The following is a 25,299-nucleotide window of genomic DNA, read 5'->3' as shown; positions in this document are numbered from 1 at the left end:
ACATAATTAAACAAAAACTCTCAAAATATCTCAATTAGAAATAAATATATCTCGATTTCATCTCATGTAAACACTCACATTATAATGAAGACTAATTTCCTGATATTTACTATTTTAACCCTAATCACCTTCACACAAACCTCATGCCGAAAAACCCTCAATCTCACAACCGATCAACAAACACTACTCTCTCTCAAAACCACCATTTCTTCATCACATCCCAATTCCATCTTGACCACGAGCTGGTCCACCAACATATCCATATGCAGCTGGCGAGGCGTCTCGTGCGGCGCCAAACACCGCCGCGTCACGGCCCTAATCCTCTCCTCCTTCGGCCTACGTGGAAGCCTCCCTCCATATCTCGGAAACCTAACGTTTCTCCGGTCTTTGGACGTCAGCTCCAACCACTTCACCGGCCCCATACCCTCTCACCTCTCTAAACTACGTCGTTTGAAGACGATCAATTTAGGGTTCAACAACTTCACCGGACAAGTACCGTCGTGGCTCGGAGCCTTTTCCGATCTGCAATACGTGCGGATGAGCAACAACAGCTTCTCCGGGGATATACCTTCGTCTCTGTTCAACGGTTCATCTCTGATTGAGATTAATATGAGATATAATATGCTATCGGGGAAACTTCCGAGTGATATATGCAGTAATAGTCGGAAATTGGAAGCTCTGTTTCTCACCGGAAATCAGCTCAGTGGGGAGATTCCGGCGAATATATATATGTGCAGAGAGCTTCAAGATTTGCGGTTGCCAATTAATAGTTTCAGCGGTAGGATTCCGGTTGAAATTGGGAATTTGAGCATGCTTAGGGTTTTATCTCTTGGGATGAACCATTTTGAAGGTGTGGTCTCTTCTTCTTGTTGCTTGTTTCGAGTATTTTCCACGAACTTTGAAAATGGCCTTAAAAATTACTCCCTCCGTCCCACAATAATTGTCACTCTTATTGTGGGCACGAGTTTTAAGAAATGTAAAAAAAAAAAAAATTTGAAAAAATTGGTGGAATATGAGACTCACATATTTTTATATTGATTTTATAATAAAATGTGAGTGAAGTGAGTTAGTAAAATATGTGACCTACTTACCATTTATGACAAAAATGAAGTGTGACAATTATTATGGGACGAATCAAAATGGAAAAGAGTGACAGTTATTGTGGGACGAAGGGAGTATAAAATTTTTGAAAAAGATGCAATTTTCCCAACTCGGTCAAATAGAAAATTTTCGGCATACTTATGTGGTTTAGTCTGAATTATACATGAAACGACGTCGTTTTGACGCCCTAGTTCTTGAATTCGGTGTTGAATAAGTATGTGCCTAGGAGGATAAAATATGTCTAGTATATCTTCGAAAAATAATCCATCATGAAAAAATGTTACCAATATAAAGTTTTGTGACTTTTAAGACCGCTTTCAAATTTACTCAATGCTTATGATTTTTAAGACTAATATTCCTAAATTTAAATATTGTTTTCGTGATAATTTCAGGAGGAATACCAGCTGAAATAGGAATGCTCTCGCAATTAGAGACATTATCCATCCCTAGTGCTTTCCTAACTGGAAATATTCCAAATTCTTTCTTCAACTTTTCGTCTATGAAATCGATGGATCTCAGCGACAATAGTTTATCTGGAACTATATCAAAAGTCACTTTTCACATCCTCCCTAAAATTCAAGAAATGTATCTTCTATATAACCACTTGACAGGTATTTCTAACTCCTACAATTTTTTTGAACATTTTATAAGACTTTTATAAGTATTTTTTATGATGGGAAATTCAGGTGTTGTGCCAAAGGAATTTGGAAACTCAACTTCCTTGACAACTTTGGATCTTGCTTATAACCGATTCACAGGTGCATTTAAAATATTGTGCTACATTTTTTTAGATGCAAAGTATATATTGATACTATAATATGCTCTCTCCGTCCCATAAAAATATGTACACTTTTCATTTTAGTCTATCCCACAAAAATATGTGCATTCACTTTTTTGGAAAGTTATATCAATTTAATAATATAGACTTCACTATCCACTAACATTACTTTAACTACCATTCTTTTCATCTCTTTTACTTTACCATACTATTCTCTCCATCTCTCTTACTTTACCAATTTTGTTTTAATTCTCGTGTCATATCCATGGCTCATGTTTTTTTGGGATAGAGGGTATTACTTCACGAATAGGATTTATTAATTCCTAGCTAGTTTGATTAAACCGCACGGTGCAGACGAATGTACCAAGACCACCACTTGCTTTTATAGAATTATAGTAGTTGAGATTTGGGTATAAGTTGCATAAAAAGAAACAAAAGCGCTATATGTCAATTGCTCTAAATACCCATTTTTGCATAAAATGTATATTTGTACATGTAAAAATACTGTGGCCGTTTTACTTGATTTTGTTTAGTTTTTCTGTCTTTTTTTTCATTTCGTAATTACTATGTGCACTACATTAAATTTAGGGATCAAATCACCAAATCATAAGTTAACATGTCTTATCAATTTTGACCAGTGAAACGAGTTGGGTATGAAAAGTGAGAATATATAAGAATATCCGCACGGCGCGGCTCGCCACCGGCGAGACGGGTCGGCGGCGAGACCGCGTTGCAAAACGCATCTCGTCCGGACAAGACAGGACGTCCCGGCGCGCGTCGCGCGCGGAAGGGGTCGACCTCGAGTTGTCTTGCCACGCGCTGGCGCTAGGCGTGACGCTCACTCGCCGACCCGTGAGTGGGGGTCGTAATTATGATGTCATAATTTTTTTTTCAAAATTTGAAATTTTGAAAAAAAAAGAAAATTCAAACGGTCGAATTTTCAAATTTTTTTTATTTTATTTTTATTTTTCTTTTATTATTCTATAAATACTCTCTTCCACTTCCATTCTCCATTCTACACACAAACACTACACCCATCTATTCTTCTCTCAAATATCTTATCTCTTTTTTCTCTCCAATTTTGGAAAAAATGTCCGGCGATGGAAACTTCGGCGGCCGCGGCCGCGGCCGCGGCTTCGACGGGTTCGACTTGAACTCGTTTGGTGATTGAGCGAGCATGTACAACGTTTTGGGTAGTCCCGGTTCGTCGCCGGGCACCCAAGGCTCGACGACTCCGCCGGCGTACCAAACACCACATTTTGATGTGGACGCATACTATCGTCCCTCCCCCCAAGAGGTACGGGCAATTGCCGGGATTATCCCAAATTTCGGAGAATTTTCCGGATGAACGCACTTTGGAATACCGGCCCATAGATGGAGGCTCCGCCAGGATCGACGTCAATACCCAGGAGGAAGATGAGGAAGAGGGCGACCATGAGGTTGTGGGGGATGACGGCCGTCATCCATACAGCCAAAAGGAGACGTTGGCCCTGTACGACGCTTGGATCACCGTCTCGTACGATCCTGTCGTCGGGAATTAACAAACCAACTTGTGTTTCTGGAGAAAGTCGCCGAAGTTTACAACGCACGAAGGCCGAAGAAGACCTTTGCTCGCAACGTGAAGATGCTCCGCGGTCATTATGACCGATGCGACAAAGATGTCAAAATATTTTGCGCGATATACAGAGCAAAAGAGGCGAATTACCAAAGCGGAGCCGACATTCTGAGCGCGGCGTTGCGGGTCTTTAAAGACGATGTCGGTAAAGATTTCAAGCATGTCAATGTTTGGTCGCAAGTCCACCACCTTGAAAGGTGGACTGGCGGTGTCCAGTCAGTGTGGGCCCGAAACGCACTGAAGCACACGGCGCGTGGCCAATACTCGTCTAGTGATGGCGGCGAAGGCAACACCTCACGTGAGGGCACGCCAACCGATGATGCGGGGGGGTCTTTTTCCGGTTCACGACGTCGGCCGCAAGGGACCAAGGCGGCGAAGGCGGCTAGAGCGAGGGGGAGAGGGAGGGGGAGGGGCCGAGGCAAATCAAGCCATGCGGGCTCAGGCTCGGGCTCCTGCACGGGCTCGAACACCCTAATGTCCATGTACCTGCTCGCCACGATGGTTGACACTTCAAAAATGAGTCCTTCCCAATTTGAAGCCCATATGGACGGAATTGAGCATATGAAAGCTCAACTTGGTATTCGGTCTCGATCTAACTTGGGTGTACCGTCAACTTCGGGGGATGATTCGCTGACGGAGTAGTTTTTATAATTTAATTTAGAGTATTTTAATTATGTATTTTTAATTTTTTTAGGATTTTATTTATGTATTTTTTTATTTTTTAGGCCTTTAAATTTTAATTTTAATTTTGTTTAATGAAGTGTGTTTTTATTAATTGAATTTGTTGGAATTAAAAATAAAGAATGAAATTGAATGAATAGTTAAGGGATGAGATGGTTATGAGATGGAGGGATGCAGGTGTTGTCTCTTAGTTAAGAGATGGGCTGAAAAGTACAGTGGGGGGCCCATGAATAGTTAAGGGATGAGACGGTTAGCGGATGAATAAGAGATAGGGATACGGATGACCTAAATAATCAAGTATTCCCCGATCCTCCATTGTGTGTGCCATTAAAATGTCAATTGTCTCATTTCACTTTTATCATTTCAAATAATGGACCTTACATTCCACTATCCACTTCACTCACATTTTATTACTCCATCCGTCTCACTCTAAGTGACACATTTTTCTTTTTAAAATGTCTCATTCTAAATGACACACGTCTAAAAATAAAATCATCACTCTCCAGTTTGCTCTCTCTCTTACTTTATTTTTTTCACTCATAAAACAACACTCCATAAAATCAAATGTCGAAAATGAAATATTCGATTTAGAGAGTGAGACGGAGGGAGATGACTCATATTCCACTTTATTTTTCCACTCACTTTTCTCTATAATTCTTAAAACTTGTGTTGGGTGAAAGTGATACAGCTAAGGGACAAAGGGAGTAATATTTAAACTTATAGAAATTATTAATCTTAACAAAATGCATCAGAAATAGTAGCAATTAGCAGTCAAATGTACGTAGCAATTAGTAGTCAAACCTCAGGGAGGCAGGCTGTAACAGCCCGCCCTCCTAGGGTACAATAAATGCGGCGGCTGCTAACCAAAACCGACTCCAAAACGGTAAACATAGGCTAGGGTTTCATTTAAAGAGTATTGGCCAAAAGAAATGAAAAAGATATCAGAGTATTTAATGCAACAACTTAACCTAGAAGTTCAAAGGAAGATAGATATCATAAATGAGGGTCAAAAACCTTAAGAGTACGACATAGTATCCCAGACAAAATCACAAGAAAAGACTAAGGCTTCAAACCGAAGGCAAGATGCAAATATTCCAAAAAAGACATTCTAAAGAGTATTAAAAATTCAGCGAAAAACGACCAAGAGAAAGTATAGCTATGTATGGTGACACAACCACACTTAGAGTTCCACATATCCGTATTAATTAATTAGGCTGCTCAACACCCGCCACCACTCGTCATCATTCAACCTGCACATAAGGAAAACACATGCATGGCTGAGTATTTTGAAATACTCAGTGAAAAATTCAAGGTATGGAAGGAAACCAAGTAAGGAATCAAATAAAATAAAACAATTCCTTCCTTCCCAAATATAGTGATTTTCGAAAATCACTAGAAAAACAAGGGGCTCGATTTTTACATCTCTAAACAAGGAAATAATTGGCTCTTGGAATTTAATTTGGATAAATATCCCAAGGATTAGATAAATTCTGAAAAAATAGAAATTCTTTCTCCAAGGGGTCTAGGGTTCGAAAATTGTAAGAATTAGGGTGACAAGTATTTATGGAAATTTTCTCTAATATTCTCACTCACCCATAAACAATTAAATTGCCACATAGTCTCATAACTTAATGTGTCACATGCCACATCATTAAATTAAATAGGTTTGACTTTTCAAACGTTCACACAAACCCTAACTCAAATCAACCATATCAACTCATGAAATAAAAGCATTCTCGATGCCACGTCATCAACAATTAATTCTAGGGCTCAAAATTTAGGGTTCTAAAATCTGGGATGTTACATCCTACCACACTTAAAAAAAATTTCGTCCCGAAATTTGGTACCTTTTACGGAAAGAGTTCCGGGTAAAGCTCTATCATCTTATCCTCACGCTCCCACGTGGCTTCCTCGGGCCCGTGGTTTCTCCATTGAATTTTCACGAAGGCAGTGGTTTTATTCCTCAAGGTTTGGACCTTTCGATCTAAGACTAACTGGGGTTGCTCCTCGTAGCTCAGATCCGGGCTTACAGCAATATCCTCGTAACGAATCACATGCTTCGGATCGAACACATACTTTCGCAATTGCGACACGTGAAAGACGTTGTGCACATTCCCAAGGCTGGGCGGCAGCGCTAATCGATAAGCTACGGGTCCTACTCCTTCTAGAATTTCGTACGGCCCGATAAAACGTGGTTTCAGTTTTCCCTTGACTCCAAAACGCGCTATCCCTTTCGACGGGGATACTTTGAGGAAAACTTTGTCACCAGCGTGGAACTGTAAGTCCGTCCGTCGAACGTCAGCGTACGACTTTTGTCTGTCCTGAGCTTCCTTCATTCGCGCGCGGATTCGTCGAACGATTTCGACCATTTCTTCAACTGCATCGAGTCCAAGCGCTCTTCGTTCGCCGACTTCATCCCAGTAGAGCGGAGATCTACACTTTCTCCCATAGAGTGCTTCGTAAGGCGCCATGCCGATCGTTGCTTGGAAGCTGTTGTTGTAAGCGAACTCGATCAATGGGAGTGCGGTCTCCCAACTTCCGCCTCGGTCGAGCACCACGGCTCTTAACATATCCTCGAGAGTTAGTATCGTCCTCTCGGATTGTCCATCGGACTGGGGGTGAAAAGCGGTACTAAAGTTTAAGCGTGTTCCAAGCTCGCGTTGTAGACTAATCCAAAATTTTGAGGTAAACTTCGGGTCACGATCAGACGTAATCGTCACTGGGACTCCATATAGTCGCACGATCTCTTGAATGTAGATCCGAGCTAACCTATCCGATCCATGGGTTACGGGGATTGGTATGAAATGCGCACTCTTGGTAAGCCGATCGATGATCACCCAAATCGCGGTGTTCCCTTTAAGGGTTTTCGGCAACGCAGTCACGAAATCCATAGCGATGTGCTCCCACTTCCACTCGGGTATCTCCAGCGGTTGTAGCTTCCCGTACGGTCGTTGGTGTAAGGCTTTCACCTGTTGGCAGGCTAAGCAACGTTCCACGAAAGCTGCGACATCTCTCTTCATGCCGTTCCACCAAAAGGACTTTCTCAGATCCTGGTACATCTTCGTGCTCCCGGGGTGAGCAGTGTATGGGGTTTCGTGAGCTTCGCTCATGATCTCGTTCCTAAGACTCTCGTGGTTTGGCACGCACAGTCTCCCTTCGAAGGTGAGAGCGTTATCGGAAACCTCGCTAAACTGTCCGGACTCACCGGTCCTTACTTCGACTCGAATCTCCTCCAATTTCTCATCTAGCCTTTGAGCTGCAACGATCCTCGTCCTTAGATCGGGTTCTACTACTAACGCGGCGATTCGGCCTTTCACGGTATCGGGTGTTCTAACTACTTCTATCCGCAACTTACTCAACTCTCGCACTAAACTTTCCTCTCCCGTTAGAAAAACAGCGAGTTGCGATTGGTCTCTACGGCTTAAAGCGTCTGCTACTACGTTTGCCTTGCCGGGGTGGTAATTGATACCACAGTCGTAGTCCTTCACTAGCTCGAGCCATCTCCGTTGTCGCATGTTCAGATCCTTCTGCTCGAAAAAGTACTTTAAACTCTTATGGTCCGTAAAGATTTCACACCTAACTCCGTAGAGATGGTGCCTCCAAATCTTCAGGGCATGCACTACCGCGGCTAACTCTAAGTCGTGGGTAGGGTAGTTCAACTCGTGCGGTTTCAATTGTCGTGACGCGTAAGCGATCACTTTGTTGTTCTGCATCAACACGCATCCTAATCCGACTTTCGAAGCGTCGGTGTAAACTACGTAATCGACTCCAAGCTCTGGCACAACTAACACTGGTGCGGTGGTCAATTTCTCCTTCAAAAGCTGGAAGCTTGCTTCACATTCCGGCGTCCAGTTCACCTTGATTCCTTTCTTGAGCTGCTGGGTCATTGGTCTCTATCTTGGAGAATCCTTCTATGAACCTTTGGTAGTATCCTGCCAAACCTAGGAAACTCCGAATCTCGTTCTGCGTCGATGGCGACTTCCACTTTGTTGTACCGCATCGACCTTAGCGGGGTCCACTCGGATTCCCTCTGCTGACACGATGTGTCCTAAAAAGTTGACTTCCTTCAGCCAGAATTCACACTTGCTGAATTTGGCGTACAGCTTCTCCTTCCTCAACGTCTCCAGCGCGATCCGTAGGTGTTCCGCGTGCTCCTTCTCGTCCTTCGAGTAGACTAAGATATCATCTATGAATACTAAGACGAACGTATCTAGGTACGGGTGGAAAACGCGGTTCATTAAATCCATAAACACGGCTGGGGCGTTCGTCAGACCGAACGGCATCACGACGAACTCATAGTGACCATATCTGGTACGGAATGCGGTCTTAGGGATATCCTCTTTTCGCACTTTCAGCTGGTGGTATCCGGACTTCAGATCCATCTTAGAGAACACTCCGGCTCCTCGGAGTTGGTCGAATGGGTCATCTATCCTCGGCAAAGGGTACTTGTTCTTGAGGGTCAATTTGTTCAACTCTCTATAGTCGACACACATTCTCATTGACCCATCTTTCTTCTTAACGAAGAGCACCGGTGCGCCCCATGGCGAAACACTGGGCCTAACGAATCCTAAATCCATGAGCTATTGCAGCTGAATCTTTAACTCCTCTAACTCCTTAGGTGCCATGCGGTACGTCGCCTTCGATATGGGTGCGGCTCCAGGTTCGAGATCGATCGTAAATTCTAATGGCCTATCGGGCGGCGGTCCAGGTAACTCCTCGGGAAAGACATCGGGGAAATCTCGTACGACAGCAACGTCTTCAAGCCTCGCTTCCTCCTTCTCTTCTCCGTGGAGATAGACAAGGTAGGCCGGGCGTCCTTTCCTCAACATGGCGGTGGCTTGTAACGCAGAGACTACAGCGATTCGTCGGTTCATCGAGATTCCGTGGTACACGGCGGGTTCCATACCCGGGGTTTGTAGGGCTATCTGCCGTTTCTTACAACTAATCGTCGCGAAGTTCGCAGTTAGCCAATCCATTCCTAGGATCACGTCAACGTCTCTCATCGCCATAACTCGCAGGTCGTGAGCATCTAACTTAAGTTCTCCTAGTACGATTTCTACGTTCAAGCAAAAACGAGAGATCTCAACCAGTCCTCCTACCGGTGAGGACACCATCATTCTATGTTCAGACTTCCTATTAGGTAAGCTTAAGGTATGCACACACAACTCAGAGATGAAAGAATGGGATGCGCCCGTATCAAACAAAACAACAATAGGGGTGTCAAGGATTTCGCCTATACCTGCTAGGTTTCCACTCTCAGGCTTTCCTTGCTCGACCTTGGGCTGCTTCTGCTCTATAGCGTACGCTCTAGCTGGGGCTGGAAGTCTTGGGCGGACAGGCTGCTGCAGCCGCAGTTGCTGATTCGGATTTGCTCCCGAGCTCGTAGGTGGCGCTCTCGGCTACTGACGGAAACCCTGATGGTTCTGCCTTGGTCCGGTTCCCTTGCTCAGACACTCCCTCGAAAAGTGCCCGTTTCCTCCACAGTTGAAGCATCTATTCGAGTTCGGTCCTCTACACCACCCGAAATGGTACTTGGCGCAAACGTTACACTGAGGTGGTCTGGCACGGGGGTCGCTCCTTGGATTGGACGAAGTCTGTCCTCCTCTGTTGGGACGGTATCGCTTATTGTCATGGTGGATCCTACTCTCCTCCCATCTCCTCTTGTCATGGTTAGGACGTGACGGGGGTAATGCCAGCGTAGTGTTCCCCGCGCTCCTCTCCTTGGGCATTGCTGCCTCTACATCCAGTGCGAGGGCTAGCGCCTCGGCATACGTAAAGGTTCCGCGGACTGCCAGTGCCATCCTAATCTCGTGCCTAAGGCCCTCACGAAACTTATCAGCCAGCTTCTCATCCGTATCGGTCTGTTCCGGCGCATAGCGGGTCATGTCACAAAGTGCACGGTCATACTCGGTTACGGACAGACGTCCTTGGGTGAGGTTGTGAAACTCAGCTGCTTTCGCCTTGCGGTAGCTCTTGGGTACGTACTTATCGTAAACTTCTGTCTTGAACTCCTCCCAAGTCATCCCGTCTATGCGATCCTGGGGCATGGTTTTCAGTTTGGTGTCCCACCAGAAATCGGCGGATCCAGTCAGCTGATGCGTCACGCAGATCATCTTCTCTGCATCGTTGCACACTAAGGTTCGGAAGATGTGCTCTAAGGCTCGTATCCAAGTTTCGGCTATCGTAGGTTCGCCTATTCCATCGAAGGTAGGAGGCTTTTGGTCAAGGAAAAGCTTTACGACTTCCCTATCTACTCGCGGTGGTGGAGGTGGTGGTGACGGCGGTCTTGGTTGCGTCACGCTTTGCTCTTCCGAAGCATGGGAAGATGGTTCCTCGTTCCTCACGTTGCGTCTATGCGGCATTCTGATTTACCACACTCGAACGGTTAGCGCACTTACTTAACATTTCAAGGTAGTGATAGGGTACTTTGGAAGAAAAGATTTTTAACTCAAACACAAGCAGGGTCCAAAGAAAGACCACACAGTAGCAGTTGTTAGGAAAACAGAGAACATAATAAGGTTGCACCATAAGGTGGAAAACACTCGGAAGATATTAGAAAGAGTAAGTATATTCACGCAATAGGGGCAGAAAAGAGTGAAGACGGCTTCATAGCCATATAATAGAATGAAAGGTACGAATTCCCCATTAAAATTTCAAAAACGATCCCAAAAGGTCTTGGTACAATGAACGGAAAAGAGCGATTCAATCGCGGAAGGAAAATAACAACATAACCAAAGTTCCTAGAAAATCAAAACGTGGGGAAAGGGAAACAAGATCGCTACTTGAGCACTTAGCCACTTTTGGCCTCGTCCTCTTCGGGCTCTCCCGACTCTCCGACACTCTCGGCGCTCGAACTCTCTCCTCTCTCGAACGATCCCATCTCCTCTTCCTTCTTCTCGTTGCTTCAGGGCGAAGGAATCGAAGTAAGCATCTCTCCGGCCTCTCTTATGATCCTTCGAGGGGCCGAAACGCGCATCCTAGGGGTTCTTCTACGGGGAACGCGAGCAACGTGCGGTTCCTCGTCATCGCGATACTTCATCCGTCGTGCTGCTCCTGGCGAGTACCTTTGCGTTGGCGGGTGGAGTGGAGGTCCATCAACGGTAGCAGACATGGCCGGAAGTAAGACTGCTATTAGGCCGACGAAGTCTCCTCGAGGCGTGTATTTGGGAGGGCTAAACCAAGTGTAGGATACTGAGGCTTGAGCGGTCCACTCGCTCCAAGGGGAAGGCAGTATATGGATAAGTCGCATGATTCCCTCGTGATGGGTAGTTCCGTACGCGTAGGCGTCCAGCCAATGACCATAGAAATTGGTGACGAAGTTCAGCAGGAACTGCTCTCCGTCCCATTCCAGCTCTCTATAGCGTTCTACCGGAAAGTTCCTATTCTTGGCGTAACGGTGGCGCATAAGGGCGTGATAGGGTTGGACCATCTACAAAAGGGGAAAAGGAACAAGTCAGCACCATCACAAAAGTGGAAAAGAATAGATAGTGCGTGATCTCAAATGGTGCTGCGAAAGTGTATAAGAGTCAAAGGATGGTGGTTCAAAACGTCGCGTCCAAGGTTCTTGTTCTTAAGACGACTATTCGTGCGTTCTCTATTCGCGTTTCGTTGAATCTCCACATACACTAACGGCCTTATACTAGTTCTTTCGCGTTTCTAATGTTGGTACAAGCGTTGTGATCGTATAGCTAAGTCATGCTAAGTCCCAAACATGCTAGGTTCCAAAAGTCCAAGTCTAAGCATAGCAGCATTTCAACATAGTCTCACGTGATCACATTCGCATTTCACAAGTTTTCACAAAGTCTCATGTAACATTCGACAAACCATTCAAGAAGCATCGCTTCGTGTTCATAGTATTTTTATCACATAAAGCATGCTTTTCACAAATTCTCATGTTCAATCAAATCATCATTCAGAAAGCGTCGCTTTCATTCAAAATATTTCCAAAAGCATCAAGTTTCAAGCACAAGTCACAAAATATCTAGTACCTCTTTCTTTGCGGTTGAACGAGACGAGTTGCGGTGTTGAGCCCTTCGCGTTTAGTTCATTTACAAAAAGATTAGAAAGACAACCTAAAGTTCGAAAAGACTCTTGGGTCCAGAGCGGAAAGAAACTGAGGCTCTGATACCAACTGTAACAGCCCGCCCTCCTAGGGTACAATAAATGCGGCGGCTGCTACCCAAAACCGACTCCAAAGCGGTAAACATAGGCTAGGGTTTCATTTAAAGAGTATTGGCCAAAAGAAATGAAAGAGATATCAGAGTATTTAATGCAACAACTTAACCTAGAAGTTCAAAGGAAGATAGATATCATAAATGAGGGTCAAAAACCTTAAGAGTACGACATAGTATCCCAGACAAAATCACAAGAAAAGACTAAGGCTTCAAACCGAAGGAAGATGCAAATATTCCAAAAAAGACATTCTAAAGAGTATCAAAAATTCAGCGGAAAACGACCAAGAGAAAGTATAGCTATGTATGGTGACACAACCACACTTAGAGTTCCACATATCCGTATTAATTAATTAGGCTGCTCAACACCCGCCACCACTCGTCATCATTCAACCTGCACATAAGGAAAACACATGCATGGCTGAGTATTTTGAAATACTCAGTGAGCTCGTTGCCAAAACATTTTATAAGTTATGCCACCCTTACCAAGTGAACTCGAGTTTTAAGCAGTTATAAAAGAATATCACGAGTATCACAAAATATATTTTCATAGACTGGCCAGTCAAAATAACCTCCCATTTTCTCATAAATTAATAATCATTCCATGGTACGACGAAAGTGTGGCCACACTTTTCGCCCACGAGACCGGCCGACTAGCAAGGACGGCTCTCGATCCCATTGTGTACACAGCCTGGTAGGGCTTGCGGCCCATACTCAGACCCGAATTCATATAAGCAGATCAGATATCACATTAAAACAAACATAGGTATGGCATAACAGTTAAACCACCCTTATATCTCCCAACAACATTTAGATAAAACAAAAGAGAGTTTTTAGAGTAAAGCCCACCTCGATTGCTTAGTTTTCAAGTAGTTTCGCTTTTCCGTTATCCGGCTTCGCAACCAAAGTTTCACCTTTTAATCACATAGGCACATATCATAAATTAGGTTCAATACTACTTTTACTCATGCATGTCTCATTACTTTTCCCTCTTCCCAACGATTTATCTTATCATTACTAATTAATCAAGATCATGTTTATCACATCAGATTAGATAACTATCAAACACACACTACACAACACATCAACACACACACACAGCACACACACACTCACGCCACACACACACTCGGCACACACACATACACACGTTTCCACATCCCTTTTCATCCCTCTTTCACTCAACTAAGATGCATGAGGGTTCAAGAAGACCGATTAATCGGTTGGAAGAAGAAAAGAAGAGGTAGAAAAAGAACAAACATAATTCTTAAACAAAAATACCTCTTTAGCGAAAAACAATCGGTAGAAAACAAGTATTTGTCTTGATTCTTCAAAGTTCTTGGATTATACTTCAATTTCTTCTCAAAGGATGAAGGATTAATGGAGTAATGTAGAAGAAAAATTGAGAGAGTGAATGGGGGTGAGGGAGCCGAAAATATGGGGGCTAGGGTTGGGGTTTTGGGTTCTTATTTATAGAGTCCAATGAGATCTTTAGGTAATAAGAATAGAATAATTGGTAAGATCTCATTCTCCCAATTAAATAATTAAATAGAATAATATTGTGAAGTAGGGAAGAAGAATTAACAAAAATAGAAGATAGCAATATCTCCTAATTTTCGAAAATTAGGCTAGGTAATTAGCCATGGTTTTATTTTTGGTATTTTTCCATATAGAATAAAATGTCATGGAGCAAAATAAAAATAAGGAAAATCCTCCATGAGGCAAGGTAGGGGCCGATTTCTATGCCTTTTAAATAAGGCATGGATTTTTGGATATTTACTAAAATAAAGTAAGGCAAGATCTCTTGAAGTATGGAAAGATTTTGTAGAATAATTAAATTCTAGGTATGGAAGGAAACCAAGTAAGGAATCAAATAAAATAAAACAATTCCTTCCTTCCCAAATATAGTGATTTTCGAAAATCACTAGAAAAACAAGGGGCTCGATTTTTCCATCTTTAAACAAGGAAATAATTGGCTCTTGGAATTTAATTTGGATAAATATCCCAAGGATTAGATAAATTCCGAAAAAATAGAAATTCTTTCTCCAAGGGGTCTAGGGTTCGAAATTTGTAAGAATTTAGGGTGACAAGTATTTATGGAAATTTTCTCTAATATTCTCACTCACCCATAAACAATTAAATTGCCACATAGTCTCATAACTTAATGTATCACATGCCACACCATTAAATTAAATAGGTTTGACTTTTCAAACGTTCACACAAACCCTAACTCAAATCAACCATATCAACTCATGAAATAAAAGCATTCTCGATGCCACGTCATCAACAATTAATTCTAGGGCTCAAAATTTAGGGTTATAAAATCCGGGATGTTACACAGGCCGTGTGGTAATATTACAAACTACACAGCCGCGCCGTGGCTTGGAAAGCGCACGATTCACGTGCTTGGTTATGGTTGGTGATGCCGATGCTAGGGATTGCGGATCACGCGGTCCATGTGTTGGTTTTTGGTTTTTTTTTTTCTTCTTTTTTTTCCTTATTTTGATCAAAGCTTGGCCTGTTCTTATTTTTTTTTCTCAAGCCACCACATATAGGACTAAACTAGTCAAATAAGTCTAGTAAAAAATTATTACTTGCATCATTTATCCCTAAAAATTTAATCTTGCTCGCCCTTGAATAAGATAAGCACATAAGTTCCAATAAAAATCGAGACTTGAGAACATGAATCATGCACAAACAACTCCTTAAGATCTAGTTACATCAACACATCAATCTATGTCCAAATAGCATCTTTCATGTCTCACACCATCTTTGTTATGTCACCATCCTTATTATGTCGTCAATACTTATTATCTCCGTGTATTTTATATTTTGAAAACTATTATAATTAATCAACATAAAAATAATATCTAATGCATAAATCAAAATTTCTTTCAAATTTGGTTATGCATACCAATATTCCAAAAAAAATAAGGCTTAGAAAGGTCCGAATTGGCTCATTAGGAGTTTATGTAGGATTATGCATATTAATATTCATCCATAAGGCTTAAGTCACAATTCCTTAATCACTTTCATGTATCACCATTACCATAACCATCAACCACTTAAACAAAAATATGCAAATTGGCCCTATAGATTTATTCTTCATATATTTGAAAATTGGATTTACTATCTCTCGCTAACGTGAGAAATTGGACGAAAAAGACACTGCTTTTCCTATATCAAAATGTGATACTCCTGTCACTTTAGAAGATAAGAAGGTACACAACCAAGTTCAAATCAATAGTCCACAACACAAGTACAACATCACAATAAAAAGTTGGTGTTGCAATCTTCTTCACTTTCATCTTGACCTCCTGTTCATTGACCCTGGCAGTGTTCTACATACCCGAATTGATAAAGTCCATAGAGGGTATGGACTTTTCTACATTAACCGGGACATCATCCAAAATTCTTCTCGACTTTATAATCGAGTGGCCAGCCAGTTGGAGGTCGATATCAATTGGTTTCATTCTCTCAACTAGACCAATTTCTTGGACAGTTTGTTAAGCCATAATAGAGATCATAGATTCTTGATCTAGCATTCAATTCTCTATCACACAATAGATCACACAACTTCCAAGGCCTTTCATCTTTAAAAGTATTTTTGAGTAATCAACTGGGAGCACTCCACACTAACTACCCTTGAATCTTCTTTTTTAACATATTGCCCCCATAGTTGCACAATACACACCTTATTAACTTCTAACACGATTAGTCCACCCATGGACTATCTCCTCAACAATTTTAGCCCTAGAATTTTCAATATGTGTATTGATTGTAAATCAAGTTAAAGAAACATAAAATAATTAACAAATGTTGTGTTGTTGGGGCATGCACATAATAACACAAATAAAATACGAGCCATGGAAAGGAATTATATTGCATAAAAATAACTAAGAAATCATTGTATGAAAAACATGATTTATCAAACCCTAATACCTGATATGAGTAATTGTCTAGAAACCCACATTTGAGACAGAAACCTGTGTGGCTTTTGTTGCTGGGTGATGCCAATGAAGACAAATATAGTGTGTTTAACCAAGCACACGGTTCGTATGCTTAGTTCTGGGTGGTTACGTCGATGGAAATAGAATCTGTGTGGTTGGCATTGTGGGTCACATTGTCATTGTTCAGCTCTATGTACAAAATTCGACATACCATAAGGGCCATGTGTTCTTTCAATAGACGACACGGTCCGTGTGGTTCTTGTGATTTCCGCTTTTTTCTCTTAATGAAGTCTGTCCTTTTATCCATCTTTTTCTTGGGCCATGACCTATATGATTGGACTAACACCTAAATAAGTCTATAACTACGAAAATAATTATTACAATCTGATCCATATCAATAGGATTGCGACACTTTGTTATTTTAAATGTACATAATATATTTTGATTATGTATGTTGCTTGATGTCAGATGTTTTCTACTACCTTTTCCCTGAATAAGATGATATACTTGGTGGATGACATGAGATATTTTGGGATGTTGTATAGTGTCATGTAGAGAGAAAAAAGAAATTGAGTATATTATTGTAGAAAAAAACAAAATAAATTGGAGTAATAATGAATAGAGGGAGAGAAAATGTAATTGGATATAATAACGATTTATTTTTTCCAAAAATGAAAACATGACATCTTTTATAGGACAAAGTACTGTGACGATCACTTTTAGGATGTGAGAGTAATACATTTCTATTTGTAGATAACTTTAGCTAGTCAATGCATGAATCAATGTTAAACATAAAAATGACTTTTCACATACTATACACGGATAGATAGATGCATGAACAATGAATCGATCATTTCACTTTCACAAATGGTTATGATATTTCATCAAATACCATCTATCTATGACAGGTGAATTACCAGAGGAGCTTGGTAACCTGGTCAATCTTGAGATGTTTGCAGCTTGCTTCAACGATTTCTTACATGGAACCATACCATCTTCCATATTTAACATATCATCATTAAAGGTCTTATCTCTTCAGCAAAACAATTTCTCAGGCAACCTTCCTCCATATATGGGACTCTCACTCTCCAATCTCCAAGAGCTTTATCTATACTTGAACAAGCTCAGCGGTAAAATCCCAAGCTCCATCACCAATGCTTCTCAGCTTATTGTCGTAGAATTGAACAGAAACTCATTCATGGGTTCCATCCCCGACTTTGGTAATTTAAGACGCTTAGAAGCACTTCGACTTTGGGAAAACAATTTGACAGGAGCTGAATCTCCCCATCAAGTGATAAGATTTCTCTCTTCATTAACTAACTGTCGCGAGTTACAATACTTGGAAATATCAGACAATCCGCAAATGAATGGGATCCTCCCGGCCTCCATTGGGAATTTATCTACTGATCTTGTCACTTTTGCAGCATCAAACTGTAATATAAAAGGTTCTATTCCTCAGGGGATTGTAAACTTAAGTAGTTTGCATGGTTTGTATCTTCACCAAAATCAACTCACAGGAGATGTTCCAATACATATAGGAAACTTGAAGCAACTTGAAGGAGTAAATCTTGGTACGAATCATCTGCAAGGGTTCATTCCTCATGGTCTTTGCCAAATGAGAATGCTCAACTTGTTGAACTTGAGTGAGAATTTTTTCACAGGTCCTGTGCCTGGATGCTTGGGAAGGATTAGAAACTTAAGGGAGGTGTATTTGGATTCAAACAAGTTGAATTCCACCATACCTCTTGAATTATGGAATCTCACAGATCTTACGAGTCTCAACTTGTCCTCGAACTATTTGAATGGTGAGTTGTCATCTCAAATTGGTCGTTTGAAGGCTATCAATGAGCTAGACTTGTCTTGCAACCAATTTTCAGGTGATATTCCTAGCTTGATTGCAGGGTGCACTTCATTGGAGTTCCTATCTTTGTCGAATAACTCGTTTGGTGGATCTATACCTCAATCTTTCGAGAATATGAGATCATTGAACGCGTTATATCTATCTCATAACAATCTTTCTGGTTTTATACCTAAGAATATGGCTAACCTGGACCTCATGTATCTTGATGTATCTTACAACAAGTTGGAAGGGGAGATTCCAGATAGAGGGTGTTTCATTAACTTCACTGCTGAATCTTTTGTTCATAACTATGCTCTTTGTGGTGTTGCAAGATTTGGGGTACTAAATTGTGTGAAACAACATGCTAAATCAAGACTGAAGAGTGTTACTGAGTTGATGAAGTATATTTTGCCACCCGTGCTTTCAGCTTTGATATTGGTAGCTTTTGCATTTATGGTAATTAGGCGATGCAAGCCAAAAAAAATACCATATAAAGATGATACTTCAGTAGGTGATCATTGGAGGAGAGTTTCGTACTTAGAGCTTGTGCGTGGAACTAATTCTTTCGGTCAAACCAGTCTGCTTGGACGAGGAAGCTTTGGTTCAGTGTTCAAGGCGATGCTTTCTGATGATTTGGATGTTGCGGTGAAGGTCTTTGATATGCAATCAGAAGGATCTATGAAGAGTTTTGAGACGGAGAGCCAGATACTAAGTAACATCCGACATAGGAACTTGCTTGGGATAATTGGTTGTTGTAGTAATGTTGATTTCAAAGCCTTGATTCTTGAGTACATGCCTAATGGGAGTTTGGAGAATTGGCTACATTCTGAAAATTGTTGGCTAGATCTACTACAGAGGGTGAATATAGCAATTGATGTAGCATTGGCCTTGGAGTATCTGCATCATGGCTATACATTCCCCATTGTTCATTGTGATATAAAGCCGAACAATGTGTTGCTTGATAAGGATATGACTGCTCGTGTTGGCGATTTTGGTATTTCCAAGCTTTTTGAAGAAGGGCAGACCGAGGTTCTGACTAAAACATTGGCAACTGTCGGATATGCAGCACCAGGTGATGTTTATATGTATTTTGAGATTTAATTTTATGTTTCATATTAGGTGATGTTTATATGTACTTTGAGATTTATTTTTATGTTTCATTTTGGGCTAGTATCAACTCGTGAAAAAACTATTTTGATAATGGAAATGTCTTGTAATTAGAGTATGGATCGGAAGGAAAGGTATCCACGAACGGAGACGTGTATAGTTATGGTATAATGCTCTTAGAGATGTTGACCGGGAAGAAGCCCACGGATGATATATTCATTGGAAATATGAGCTTCAAAGAGTGGATTGGCGAAGCAATGCAAGAAAATACAATAAGTGAAGTTACAGATCATGGATTGGTAGCTAGAGAAGATAGGCATTTCAATGAAAAAGAGGGATGTGTGTCATCTATTTTTCATGTTGCAATGAAATGTTTAGTCATTTCACCACATGAAAGAATAAACATGATTGAAGCAGCAGCAACTCTCAAGAAAATAAGAGCCACACATTTAGCAGGAACCATAAGGCGTTAGTAATCTCAAAGTGTCTTTTTTTTAAAGTCTGTGTATATATATAATATTTTCCATATATATTTTCGGACACTTGTCTCTATAATAATACTCCCTCCGTTCCCTCATAGTTGAGGCGGAACTTTTCGGCACGAAGTTTAAGAAATGAATGTTGAGTGTGTTAAATAAATAGATAAAAAAGTAAGAAAGAGAAAAAGGTAGAGAGAATAAAGTGAAGAGAGAATAAAGTAGAGAGAATAAAGTAGGAGAGAGGAAAAAGTTACTATATATGAAAATGACTCAACTATTAGGGAACTTCCCGAAATAGAAAAATTACTCAACTATGAAGGAACGGAGGGAGTATGAAAATTAACAATATCAGGTACGTACAACAGCCGACGACAAAGATTACAATAAAATCTTATTACAATTACAAGCAACCTAATAGTCTATTACAATAATTATTTAAAGCAACAACTTTGAATATCTAGATGTAGATCTTTACTAAGCCATCTATTAAAGTTATCAAGAACGATACCTCAACCATGCAAAAGTAGTCGATATCTCCCTCGAGCCACTGTTACCGAGAGCCCAGGTCCTTCGGATCTGCTCGTTCCACCCCACAAACATCACATCGAGGTTGTTTCTCACGGATCGGCCCATGTCGCACGCCAAAATTTTGCGTTGGCCCAAGCTGTTCCACGTCGCGACCAAGAGTCTATTGCCGCATCTGTTATGAAAACATAAATCTAGATTTGGCCACTCCTCGCACGTCTAATGTCGAATGTGCTATCTTCAAGACTCGCTCGATCGCTAGCTAACACAAAATGCGCCACATGCACATAGACCTGCCCACGGTTCATGAACCGACGGTTTCGGTTCGGAACCGCCGGTTCCAGTTTTGGGAAATATTGAACCGGAACCGAACCGTGAGGCTGTTTCACGGTTTCGGTTTTGGTTCCAAACCGCCGGTTTTTGGACGCTTCGTAGAGATTTAGGTTCAGTTTCGCGGTTTTTTTCCTTTATTTTTTTTGGCCATGTAGTTTGAAATTATAAAATAAATTAGAACAAGAAAATGAATAGTTTAAACTTAAGTAAGACGAGTAAGGTAAAATGATATCAAATTTATAATTTACATATACAAATTACAACGTGATATAATTTACAAACAAATTATGATGTGATATAATTTACAAGTGTCGTACTGTCTAAACGTAAACAAAAAAAAATGAAATGAGGGAAAAAGGAAAAAATTGTAAAGGGCTTGAACTCAACTTAAACTTTGACTTTTCAAATTTAAGTTAAGTTGCCTACTATCCACAACCTTAATTGATCTTGATTGGCTAACCAAATCGTGTGTATGTTTTTGTGGTAGGATATGTTTCCTTCTTAATTTTGGTTGAAATCAAATCAATATTACTTCATAAATATTGGAGAATTTTGTGTGAATTTGTTAAAATGATAATCCTAAGATTTTTTTTATATGTGAATTTTAAAATTCTAGCTTAGTTATTAGATTCAAAATTATTTGAGAATAATTTTATCACATGTAAGGACAAATCAAATAGTAGTATGTCATCATGTCGACATGAAATAAACTGAAACAATTAAACTGAACATTACATCAAGACAAGAAATAAATTTCATTTTCGTTGAATATTGTACGTGATTTTTGTAAAGGTTAAAAATAACTTTTAATAATATTCAAATAAATTAATTAATACTATGTTGTGGTTCGCCATGTGTTTTGTGTCGGAACAGTGAAACCGTCGGTTAACCGGCGGTTCGGAACCATCCAGAACCGGCGGTTCGGTCGCGGTTTCGATTCAGAAAATTTGGAACCTCACCGAACCACGGTTCTAATTCACGGTTTCGGTTCAAGATATTTCTCGCAGTTTCTGTAACATCCCGAAATTTTGAAACCTAATTTTAGAGCCGTAAAATTTTTATTTAATACTATTGATGACATGGGAGTCGTGAATTAAATGATGAGTGATTTATTGCATGATTCCTTGTGACCTAATTGCGAATTGGAGTTGAGATTGAATTAAATAGTCAATATTGTTGATAATATTGTGGTGAATTATTTACCTAAGGGATGAGTGAGATTTAATAGGATCATTATTTATTTATTTGAAATTTTCGGTCCCTACTACTATTGGAGAAGGAATTCTATTTTTCTTGGATTTAATTATTGTTTGAGATAATTACCTAAATTAAATCCAAAGTCCGATTTTTTCTTATTTTCCTTCATGAAATTTCGACCCCCAGGCCTATTATAAGGAGATTTTCGAAAATCTCCTATTTATGGGAGAGGAGAATATTTAATTATATTATTTGATCTCTTATTTATTATCTTCCATGAATAAATATAAATATTCTAGCAAATCTTACCATATCTCAAGGAGATCTTGTCATATCTTATTTTAATAAATATTTGGAATTGATTCCTTATGGAGGAATCAATATTAACGCCTATTCCCTATTCTTAGTGGGAGAATTATTATTATTCTGCTCCGTGATATTTTATTATACTCCGTGAAATATCTAAATTAAATCATAGGCTAATTAAATAGCCTAAGATTTCGAAATCCCCTTATTCCTCATCAATATTAACGCCAATCTCTCCCACCATATCTCTCTAAATCTTTATTTATTTATTTAATTGAGGAGAATCAAATCTTCCCAAATATTCTATTTAATTACCTAGAGATTTTATTGAACCCTATAAACAGGAGCAAAACCTAACCCTAGACCCCCAAAAATCGTCCCCCACCCCATATCACACGCCACTCCTCTCTCTCCACTCTCTCTCAATTTTCTTCTACTTTTCTCCAATAATTCTTCATCTTTTGAGAAGAATTAGAGTTTGAGCATCAAGAATCGTTGAAGAATCAAGTCCCTACTTTGTTTCTACCGTTCGTTTTAGCAAGAAAAGGTACATATATATTAATCTTTTTCATCTAACCGATTAATCGGTATTCTTGAACCCTCATGCATCTAGATTAAGTGAAAGTGGGATAAATGGTATATAGGAGGTGCATGTGCGTGTGTGTGCGTGTGTGTGTATGCGTGCGTGTGTGCGCGTGTGTATATGTGACGTGTGAATAACACTCATGTGTGACATAAGTTGATGTTAGATCTAAGATTGTTGAGTGTATAAAAGTATATGATGAACGTGTCTTGGTTTTGAATGATAAATGTAAACCGGATCGGTGGGAAAAAGGGGAAACGTTGAGACATGCATGATGTAGGAGTTGATGTTGAAACTGATACATGATATGTGCATATGTGATTAAAAGGTGAAACCTCGGTTGCGAAGCAGGATAACAAAAGAGAGAAACATACTTGAAATCTAAGCAGTCAAGGTGGGCTTTATTCTTAAACTCTTTTATGTTGCAAATTTATGAAAGTGGAGAGATAAGGGTGGTTTAAACTGCTATGCCATGCCTGTGATTGTTTTGATGATGTTGTGCGCCTGATGCCCAGTTTGAGAGTTCGCTCCATTGGGCTATATGGCTATGGCTATGTATAAACGAATTCGGGTCTGAGTAGGGCCGCAAACCCTACCAGGCTAGTGTACACGGTGGGATCGGGAGCCGTCCTTGCTAGTCGGCCGGTCTCGTGGGCGGAAAGTGTGGCCACACTTTCGTCGCACCATGGAAATGTTGTGATTGTGGAAAATGATGAGAAAAATGGAGAGTTGTTTGACTGGCCAGTCTATGAAAAATATTTTTGTGATACTCGATGATATTTATTTTGATAACTGTAAAAACTCGAGTTCACTATGGTAAGGGTGGCATAACTTATAAAAATATTTTGGCAACGAGTTCACTGGGTATTTCAAAATACGACTGCATGTGTTTTCCTTATGTGCAGGTTGAACGGCGACGAGCGGTGGCGGGTGTTGAGCACATTAATTAAATAAGATGGATATTTTGAACTTCGAGTGTAGTTGTGTCTTCATACATAGCTTCACTTTCTCTTGGTCGTTTCCGCTGAATTTTTGAAACACTTTAGTATCATTTGGGTCGTTTTGAACTTATTTCCCTTTGAGTTAGAAGATTGAGACTTGTTGCGGTTTTGTTGGATTCATGTCGAACCTTGACTTTTGATCGTAGTTATGATATCTATTCTTCTTTGAATTTCTTGATTAAACCGTTGACTTTCTGTTTTGATAGTTCGTTTAATGCCGGCGAATATGTGGTTTGAGTTTTGCTAAATAGAAACCCATAAATTGGTGGCCGGTAAGATTGGACGGCTGCTAGATGCGACTCAAATGCATCATTGTAATACGCCAATGACCCATTATAATAGGTCTTATCGCGAGCCGAATCATAGCCAAAGCGAATGAAGAGCTCATGTGAAATTATACCAAGAAAAGGAAGGATACCTAAGACAGAGAATCTGGATTGAGGGGAAAGCATGTCAAAATAAAGCGATGAGGGCAAGGTTCATGCAATTAGCATCGACCGTTTTTGTAGACCATGAAGTATTGCCATACCCTCGCTAGCCACACGAATGCATCCACATCATCAAATTACGCAAATGCAATAAGATGTTGAGACCCGGTGGGTGGGTTAATGGCATCAGATTGTACCGATAATCATCACCCTTGGTGTGGGGATGATCATGTTTTGATGTGTATTGGCACGTGATGCACTGATATCACGGATCTCCTATAATAGTGCATCGAACTTGGTATTCATGGTGTCACACTTGGCGTTAATCTTTGATACTGCCTTCTCCAATCCTTCCACATGTCATAGCGTGTTATCTGAGTGTGTCAAAGTTGGCATTAATATCTGACACTGCCTTCTCCAGTCCTTCCACATGCAATAGCGTGTTATATGTGCTTCTAATGAGCGAGTAGAATCAATCATTCACCGCACCAATTTGATATGGAGTAAAAGGAAATGAGCGAATATCTTTGAATATGAACTGGACTGGGTATAAATTGACTTGGAAAAAACAAGCGAAAGAAACAATCCTCGGAAAAGGCCAAATTATCCTTTCACCGAGGCCTACGGTTTACACTGATAATTGATCTTTTCCTGATACATTCCTCGAAACCTAATTCAACCAAACTTGCACCTAATTGATTCAAATCAATTCTTGACTGATTCACATGATTCAAATTCCTCCAAATCCTACTTACATAAAATAAGAAATATAATGCATAACAATATTTATTTCTTAGCTTGATTACGTCTATAGACATTGATACACATCGTATTAAATTGGATAAATATTTCTTGTATTTATTTCATTTATGTTTGTGATTATCCGTGTTTATTTCTCAATATTCGTTACATTGCATTATATATGTTTCCTTCATTTATTTTATATACCATCGCAGAGACAAGTTGATGCAGTTTCAACGTAGAAATCGGGCAAAAACCAGCGGTGTCAGAATGATTTGAAATTCGCATGGTACATGCGAAACGCAATTTGGGATCGAACTCATTTGCATGGACGATGGATTTTGGCCATCTGACATCGTTTAGGGGGCGAAAACTGCAATTTATTTTTTTTCAGGTTTATTTTTAAATTTTAATTTTCTGTTTTATTTCCTTTTGAACTTCTAGGGTTTTTTAGACGCTTATA

General features: G+C 40.3%; 2 protein-coding genes across 2 annotated transcripts; both read left to right on the top strand.

The window, feature by feature from the left end:
• Positions 1–84: 84 nt before the first annotated feature.
• Positions 85–17,217, top strand: LOC125205227 (probable LRR receptor-like serine/threonine-protein kinase At3g47570). Its single transcript, XM_048104052.1, has 5 exons — positions 85–850; positions 1,494–1,712; positions 1,788–1,859; positions 15,684–15,798; positions 17,205–17,217. Exons 1-5 carry the CDS (start codon positions 85–87, stop codon positions 17,206–17,208), a joined length of 1,176 nt encoding a protein of 391 aa, XP_047960009.1. The 3' UTR covers positions 17,209–17,217.
• Positions 17,218–17,245: 28 nt separating this feature from the next.
• On the top strand, positions 17,246–19,776 carry LOC125205226 (probable LRR receptor-like serine/threonine-protein kinase At3g47570). The gene is made up of 2 exons (XM_048104051.1): positions 17,246–19,208; positions 19,358–19,776. The coding sequence occupies exons 1-2, from the start codon at positions 17,246–17,248 to the stop codon at positions 19,714–19,716; spliced, it is 2,322 nt and encodes a 773-aa protein (XP_047960008.1). The 3' UTR covers positions 19,717–19,776.
• Positions 19,777–25,299: the final 5,523 nt, after the last annotated feature.

Source organism: Salvia hispanica, chromosome 2 (assembly GCF_023119035.1).
Source record: "Salvia hispanica cultivar TCC Black 2014 chromosome 2, UniMelb_Shisp_WGS_1.0, whole genome shotgun sequence".
NCBI lineage: Eukaryota > Viridiplantae > Streptophyta > Magnoliopsida > Lamiales > Lamiaceae > Salvia > Salvia hispanica.
The sequence above is the reverse complement of the archived record's forward strand: the minus strand, read 5'-3'. Positions and strand labels throughout refer to the sequence as shown.

Coding starts and splice junctions, on each gene's coding strand:
- LOC125205227 (XM_048104052.1), top strand. CDS start 85: ATGAAGACTAATTTCCTGATATTTACTATTTTAACCCTAATCACCTTC. Junction 851..1,493: donor TGGGATGAACCATTTTGAAG/GTGTGGTCTCTT, acceptor TGATAATTTCAG/GAGGAATACCAGCTGAAATA. Junction 1,860..15,683: donor TGCTTATAACCGATTCACAG/GTGCATTTAAAA, acceptor TGACCCTGGCAG/TGTTCTACATACCCGAATTG.
- LOC125205226 (XM_048104051.1), top strand. CDS start 17,246: ATGTTTGCAGCTTGCTTCAACGATTTCTTACATGGAACCATACCATCT. Junction 19,209..19,357: donor TGTCGGATATGCAGCACCAG/GTGATGTTTATA, acceptor TCTTGTAATTAG/AGTATGGATCGGAAGGAAAG.